At 44.2% G+C, this 8182-nt stretch overlaps 1 protein-coding gene across 1 annotated transcript; it reads left to right on the forward strand.

Annotated features, from left to right (window-relative positions):
• The first annotated feature begins 2668 nt into the window (after window positions 1-2668).
• Window positions 2669-5624, forward strand: LOC132403536 (hydroxycarboxylic acid receptor 2-like). Its single transcript, XM_059986932.1, has one exon. The coding sequence runs from the start codon at window positions 2690-2692 to the stop codon at window positions 3707-3709; it is 1020 nt and encodes a 339-aa protein (XP_059842915.1). The 5' UTR covers window positions 2669-2689; the 3' UTR covers window positions 3710-5624.
• Window positions 5625-8182: the final 2558 nt, after the last annotated feature.

Below are 8182 nucleotides of genomic sequence, written 5' to 3' on the forward strand. Positions count from 1 at the left end.
CCTCACTTCTGCCCTGACATTCTCACATTTCTGGCATCTGCTGATGCCTTCCACAGTGAAGATTGATGCAAGATACTCAATAAGCTCATCTGCCATTTCTTTCTCCCCCATTACTAACTCTCCAGTGTCATTTTCCACTCTTGCTTCTTTTTTTACTCTTTATATAGCTGAGAAAACTCTCAGCATTCTCCTTTTATATTATTGGTTAGCTTACCTTCATATTTCATCTTTTCTCTCCTTATGGCTTTCTTATGGCTTCTGGTGGTTTTTATAAGCTTTCCAATCCTCTAACTTCCTACTTTTTGTTTACTGTTTTATATGCCTTCTCGTTTGCCTTTTTGCTGTCTTTGACTTCCCTTGTCACCCGTGGTTGCTTCATTCTCCCTTTAGAATATTCTTCATCTTTGGGACATATCTTTCCTGTGCCTTCCAAATTCCTCCCAAAGATTCCATCCATTGCCGTTCTGCCATTATTCCGGCTAGAGTCCCCTTCCAATCAACTTTGGCAGCTGCTGTCGCACATCCCCGTCATTCCTTTGAATCCACTGTAATACTGATACATTTGATGTTAGCTTCTCCTTCTCAAAATGCAGGGTGAATTCTATCTTATTATATTCATTGTCTCCAAAGGGTTTCTTTACCTTAAGCTTCCTAATCAGAACCCAAACCACAAGTTGCTCTTAAAAACAACCTTGTAGACATTCTACAAATTCTCTCTCATGGGATCCAGCACTAACCTGATTTTCCTAACCTACCTGTATATTGAAATGTCCCATGACTATTGCAACATTGCCCCTTTTACGTGCATTTTTATATCTCCCATTGTAATATGCATCCCACACCCTGGCCATTGCTTGGAGGCCTGCTTTTTACCCTTGCCGTTTCTTAATGCTACCCACGAGGATTCTACAACTTCCAATCCTACGTTACCTCTTTCTAAGGATTTAATTAGACCACTGGAAAAAAACACTTATGTCAGCATGTTGGCTGTTGACCATAGCTCAGCATTTAATACCATCTTTTGCACTGTCCTGATCGGTAAGGTACAGAACCTGGGCCTCTGTACCTCCTTCTGCAACTGAATCCTCAACTTCCTCACTGGAAGACCACAATCTGGTGGATTGGTCATAATATCTCCTCCTTGCTGACGATCAACAGTGTGGTACCTCAAGAGTGTGTGCTCAGCTCATTGCTCTACTCCCTCTATACTCACGACTGTGTGGCTAGTTCCAAAACAAGTACCATCTATAAATTTGCTGATGATCGAATCGTTGTTGGTACAATCTGAGATGGAGATGAGAGGGTGCACAGGAGCGAGATGTACCAGCTAGTTGATGGTGCAGCAACAACCTTACACTCAATGTCAGTAAGATGAAAGAGCTGATTATGGACTTCGGGAAGGGTAAGATGAGGGAACATGAACCAACCCTCATAGAGGGATCAGAAGTGGAGAGAATGAGCAATTTTAAGTTCCTGGGTGTCAATATCTTTGAGGATCTAACCTGGTCCTGATATATCAATGCTGCTATAAATAAGGCAAGACAGCAGCTATATTTCATTAGGAGTTTGAAGGTATTTGGTTTGTCAGCTGAAACACTCAGAAACTTCCATAGATGTTGAATAGAGAGCATTTTGACAGGCTGCATCACTGTCTGAAAAGGGGAGCGGGTTTCTACACTGGTCCGAAAGAAGCTACAGAAAGCTGTAAAATTAATCAGCTCCATCTTGGGTACTTTCCTCCCGAGTACCCTAGACATCTTCAAGGAGTGGTGCCTCAGAAAGGCGACGTTCATTATTAAGGACACTCATCACCCGGGACATGCCCTCTTCTCATTGTTACCGTCAGGTGGGAGGCACAGAAGCCTGAAGGCACACACTCAGCGATTCAGGAACAGTTTCTTCCCCTCTGCCATTCGATTCCTAAATGGATATTAAACCCATGAACATTTTTAAAAAATATATATTATTTCTGTTTTCCACTATTTTAAATCTATTCAATATACATGTATACACACTCACTGTAATCGATTTATTTATTTATTTCTGTATAGTCATGTACCGAATAGTGCTGCTGCTGCTAAGTTAACAAGTTTCGCAACAAATGCTGGTGATAATAAACCTGATTCTGATTCTGTTTACAGGACCATTTACAATGACCAATTAACCTACTAACCAGTAGGTCTTTGGACTGTGGGAGAAAGCCGGAACACCCTGAGGAAGGCCACGCGGTTGTGGGGAGAAAAACGTACAAACTCCTTGCAGGCAGCGGCGGGAACTGAACTTGGGTCGCCCATATCGTGAAGCGTTGAGCTGACCCCTACACTCCAGTGCCGCCTCAAATGATTGAGTTCCGAATATCTAGTAAGGTTTAATGTAATAAGAATGAAAAATATTCTCATTACGATTATTTTTATTCATTAAATTTGATCCCAAAGAGATCAATTTGCGTGTGGAGAACTGAGTTTAAGTTTGGCTTACACAATTACTCTGTTCTCTTCGTCATGCATATTCAGTCATGGTATCCTCGAATTTTTTGCCCAGTAAATTTACTAATCCCGTACTTCCCCTATTCTGTTAACCCCGTCATGTGATATGATGTAATCTAGAGAAGGTGTATAAATTTGCCCATCTTTCGGTTAAGTGAAACATTTTATTGCAATGTGACGGAAGTTACTGCAGTACTTTTTCAATGGAGAACGTGACCCGCCTCTGTGCTCCCATTGACGATTCCAGTTCGGCATACAATTCGCCAGTGATCATTATAACATGCATCCTGGGATTCATTGGAAATGCGATTGCTTTGTGGATCTACTGCTTCCATGTACAGAGCTGGAAGCCAAACACGGTGTATTCTCTGAACTTGGCAATTGCGGACACTCTGCTAATCTGCTGTCTTCCGTTCCGAGCCGGTTACTACATACGTGACAAAAATTGGATTTTTGGTGATGTCCTCTGTCGCCTGAACATATTCATGATTTCCTTAAACCGCGTCGGCAGCATCATCTTCCTTATGGTCATTGCGGTTGACCGCTATTTTAAGGTGGTCCACCCGCTCCACAAAGCGAACAAGGCAACTCCAAGATGCGCGGTGAAGATAGCAGTCGTCCTTTGGGTTGTGGCAGTGGCGCTTTGTTCGCACTTGTTGATAGAAAGACACGATTTCATCCAAAGGAATGTCACGTTCTGTGAGCCTTTTAACATAAACTTCCCCAAGAGTCCCACAGCAATTTGGACTGACGCAGTTTTTATTGTTTTTAAGTTTGTTTTGCCGGTTACGGTGATTCTGTTCTCTACCTCTTGCATCATCTGGAAGCTAAGACAGATGGACAGTGATATAAGGGGTAAATATAGGAGAGCGATTAAGCTTGTGATCGCCGTGACGGTAGTTTTCATATTTTGCTTCCTGCCCACTAATGTTGCTGTGGTCGCCGTTTTAATCACAAGGCTTAGAAGCGATGAAGATTGCCAGTCATATGTCACAGCAGTTAATATATTTTATAATACATTATTCATGACATATCTGAACAGTGTGGTCGATCCAGTAATCTACTACTTTTCAAGTTCTGCGTTTAAAGGTGCCTTGAGGAAGGCTCTGCGTCCCCTTAATATCAGCGTTTCCAAGTCAACAACGGATCAGGAAATGGAGCCTCGGGAATCTAAGGCAGAGCCGTCTACGGATCGACATTTGAGCTCCGCCGTTTTCCTCTGATCGCCTGCAGTCGGATTCTGCTGTGTAATATCGATTCTCATGTAGCTAAATGATAACCCGTGACTTAGTGCAAAACTTCGGAATCAAGCACGTTTTGTCAAGAAGTGGTTTGGTCCTAACATGTTCTGAAATGAATTGTGATTTACTGGAACTTTATTAAGTCTTGATGTTGCCGCGTATCGGTTTAAATCCTTTTAAAGCACAAAGTTCAAAGTAAATGTGTTAGCAAAGTATCTATATGTCACCATATGCTACCCTGAGATTCATTTTCTTGCAGGCGTTCACGGTAGAACAAAGAGGTACAATAATAGAATTCATGACAAACTACACTCAAAGATTGACTAACAACCAATGTAAGACTACAAAGAAAATAGGCCTTGTAATTAAACAATCATTAATTGGTTAAACAAATGTATAGATGGATAAATAAATAGATAGATACATGAAAAAGTAGGTATGCAAGTGAGAAATTGAGCTGTAGAGTCTTGAAAGTGAATTTATAGGTTGTGGAATCAGTTCAGAGCTGAGGTGCATGAAGTTATCCACGCTGGTCCAGGAGCCCAATGCTTGAAGTGTAATAACTGTTACTGAACCTGGTGGTATGGGACCTTAGGCTCCTGCATGTATTTCCCAGTGGCAGCTGCGAAAAGAGAGGATGCCCTTTGTGGTGGGGGCCCTAGATGATGGACACTGCTTTCTTGTGGCAGTGCACCTTGTAGATGTGCTCAGTGGTGGAAAGTGATTGATAAAGGGACCATTTCAGCAGGAATTAGAAATGACACTGAGTTTACAGAGAGTATGAGGGGGAACTTCTTCACTCAGAGGGCATAAGAGTGTGGAACAAGCTTCCAGAACAAGTGATGCATGTGAGCTTGATTTCAATGTTCAAGAGAAATTTGGTAGGTACATGGATGGTAGGGGCATGGATGGCTGTGGTCCAGTTGCAGGTCAATGGGAGTAGGCAGTTTAAATGATTCAGCACAGAATGGATGGGCCAAAGGGCCTGCTCCTGAGTTGTATTTTCTATGACAGTACATAATGTTTAAAGTTGCTCCTTGTCAACCATGCTGCTTTCATTTAATCTCAATGTATTTCTCATACAGTTCTCACCCATTCTCTCACCAAATTGCACTGTTCTTACTGGCATTTAATTAGTTCAATGTAACATTACTCATTTAAGGGCAAAACAGAACAATGCTGGTCCAGTCAAATATACCCATGGCAATCAGCAGCAGAGTGTTGGGGATGTCAAGCAGTTCTTCTTAACAGCACGGCAGTATAGTGCCATTGCCATCCGGTGGTGTACTGGCATCAGCACTGGCCTTTGAGGCAAGTGGTCCCAGGTTCAAATCTAGCTGGCTTCTGCACTTGCTTCCCCACTGACCTGATTCCTGGACCAGGACCCAGGGCAGATCAGGAGCGCATGGAGGCCCTGTGTAAGTTGGGAAAGGAATGCACTACTACCCAGATTGTGGAAGAGTCTGCCTATTGGATCTTAGCGTCACTAGCCACCTCTTCTCAGAGCCAGTCTTCTCAATCCCACGGGACTGCCTCAGTAATAAGTGTCTCAAAATGTTAAAGTGCAAACTAGTGAAAGTCAAGTTTGAGCAGTACAGCTGGGGAATTGAAAATGAGGAAGTACTGCTGTCCTTTCTCCTACTGCTTACAGAATTATATTTTGTTGAAGTAGACCTAGCATTTTGACCAGGCTTAGACATTGCAATGAATCAATTCAACTCTGTTCTTCAGATGCTTTGATCACCGGGCACACGAGATGTAACACCCCCCCATCCCCGCCCAATCCTCCCCCATTCCGTCCTGTGCTTGACCATCTTTGTGCTCTTTATAACTTGTGTTTTATTGTATTTCAAAAAAATGACTTTATTCCTGATTCATGATATAAATTATATATAGTACAAAGGAATAAACAGTAAAAAAAAGACATCTTATGTTTGTGATTTGTACATTCATCAGTGTAAACTATGAAGAAAAAGACACAAAAAAAATCACACCATTACCCCTCATGTGGGTTCCTGAGGTGATGGTCTTTTGTTGTCCGAGGGTCTTCCCCACTCATCTTTGCCTCTTCATATGTGGTGGCAGAAGAGCCCTTCCCCATAGTGCCTTAGCATTGGCTGCTCTGATCTCAGCACATACCTCCTGCAGGCAGGGCTGAGCCAGTCAGTGACGTTCCCTTACAGCCGTCTCACTATGCTGGGCGACCCAACAAGTTTCGGGAAAGACTGAAGGATCTTTATGTTCACTGAGATAAAGACCTTGCAGGGCAGTTGATGCATGTTTTGGTGTGTGTCCCAGAGAACAGTTTGTAAATTGGGGAGACTTATGTGCAGGTTGCTGTGACCTGGATGGACCAGGACACCGATTCTTGCATCTTTCTCCATGCCCCCTTAGCAAATCCACAGTCTGCATAGCGATGGGTAACTGTCTCTTCCCCACCACATCCACCCCAAGGACAGTTTGTGTTGGAGGTGATAGTACGTCTGCAGAGGAACGTCCTGACTGGGAGGCCACCTTTCACCACCAGCCAGGTTGGACTTGGTGCTTGTTGGTCTGGTCAGGTGAAGCATTCTCCTGTATGGTTTGGCCCATTTGCTTACAGAACAAGCCCACAGAACGCAGAGCATCCTTGTCCCACAGTGCCTGCAGGATGTCCCATGCTGACCACTGCCTGATGAACTTGTGGTCAGAGGCGTTTACTTGGAAGTACTTTTCCTGTAAAGGCGACAAGGTTTGGCTGACTGGGGCGTTGTGCAGCAGAGGGGATAAACATCATCTGCAACACCAGGGACAAGTAGCTCCTCAGAACGTGGGGATCTGTTATGCCCCTGTACTTTGGGTCCACACACCGACTGACACAACCACAGATGAAAATGGTCATCAGCATGAGGGTAACACTAGGTGTACTTTTGCCTCCATTCCCAGGGAACTTGAACATTGTGACCCAGCACACCCACTCCACCTTGGACTCCTAGAAAAATCGGAAGATGTCCTAAGTGATTACTGGGACAGGGAGGCGAAGGAAGGGCCACACCCTGCGCCAAATACAGCAGCCCTGAGAGTGTATTGCACATGATGACCCAGTTCATCCCAGTTATTGACAGAGTGTGGCAGTTCCACAAATCCAGTTTATGTTTTCCCTTCCCAATTTACTCCAGCAACTCTTGTTACATGCGTTGGTCCCTCCAAACCAGATCCCCAGCACCTTCAGGTAGTCTGGCCTAATGGGGAAGGGAACACTGAATCAGTTGGGCCAGTTACCAAAGAGCATGGTCCCAATCTTCCAGCAATTGAATCTGATCCTGGATGCCACCTCGAACTTGTCGCAGATCTTGATCAATCTGGTACGCTGGACCCCCATCCTGTTCTAAATCTGAGGTTTCACAGTATTCGCAGGCCTCTTTGTTAATCTCCTTCCCTTCTCAGCTCACCACATTGCAGTGTTCGTGACGGTATTGCACATCTTGGAACATACACAATGCAATACAGCTTCCTTTGTTGTGCAATCCCCAAGAATAGTTCTGCTTAGTGCAATTACATAGGTCCTGTAGTCAGTCACAATCTCAAATGGCTTGCTTTCGGCTAAGAATGGGGTCTTGGTTAAGAAGGATTGCTCTGGGTAAAGATATGCAGGAAGAGACCTGAGTCCATTGCTAGGCCCATGGGGTGGGTTTGGGATGCTGTTATTGGGGCAGGTTCTGACATACTGGTAGTATGGTGGTATTAGTCATCCAAGGTTACATTAAAAAATTTAAGGTGATCTTCATGTGCTCCCAGTGTGGCCTCCTATATAATGGTGAGACCTGACATAGATTGTGAGACTGTTACGTCGAGCAGCTAACCTCTGTCTGCTAGTAAAAGTTGGATCTCCTGGTGGCCACCTATTTCAATTCTACTTCCCATTCCCAATCTAACATGTCAGTCTTCCTCTGCTGCTGTGATGAGGCCACACTCAGGTTGGAGGAGCAACAGCTTATATTCCATATGGGTAGCCTCCAACCTGGTGGCATGAACGTTGATTTCTTGAACTTCTGGTAACTGATCCCCCACCCTTAATCCTTCACTAAATCCCCATTCCCATTTCCTTCTTATCTCCTTAGCTGCCCATCACCTCCCTCTGGTGCTCCTCCCTCTTCCCTTTCTTCTATGGTCTTCTGTCCTCTCCTATCAGATTCCTTCTTATCCAGCTCTTTATCTCTTTTGCCAACTGACTTACCAGCTCTTTACTTCACTCCTCCTAATGTCTTTTGCTCAGCCCTGATGAAGGGTCTCGGCCCGAAATGTTGACTGTTCACTCTTTTCTATAGATGCTGCCTGGCCTGCTGAGTTCCTCCTGCATTTTGTGTGTGTTACTTTGATTTTCAGCATCTGCAGATTTTCTCTTGTAAGTGATCTTCCTGGGTCAGTTTTCTGGCATTTGCCCGGGATTTGATCCAAGTGATCCCTTTGCCCAGA

Source organism: Hypanus sabinus, chromosome 13 (assembly GCF_030144855.1).
Source record: "Hypanus sabinus isolate sHypSab1 chromosome 13, sHypSab1.hap1, whole genome shotgun sequence".
Taxonomy (NCBI): domain Eukaryota; kingdom Metazoa; phylum Chordata; class Chondrichthyes; order Myliobatiformes; family Dasyatidae; genus Hypanus; species Hypanus sabinus.

What these genes read in the sequence shown, in the direction of transcription:
- LOC132403536 (XM_059986932.1), top strand. Translation starts at nt 2,690, where the DNA reads ATGGAGAACGTGACCCGCCTCTGTGCTCCCATTGACGATTCCAGTTCG.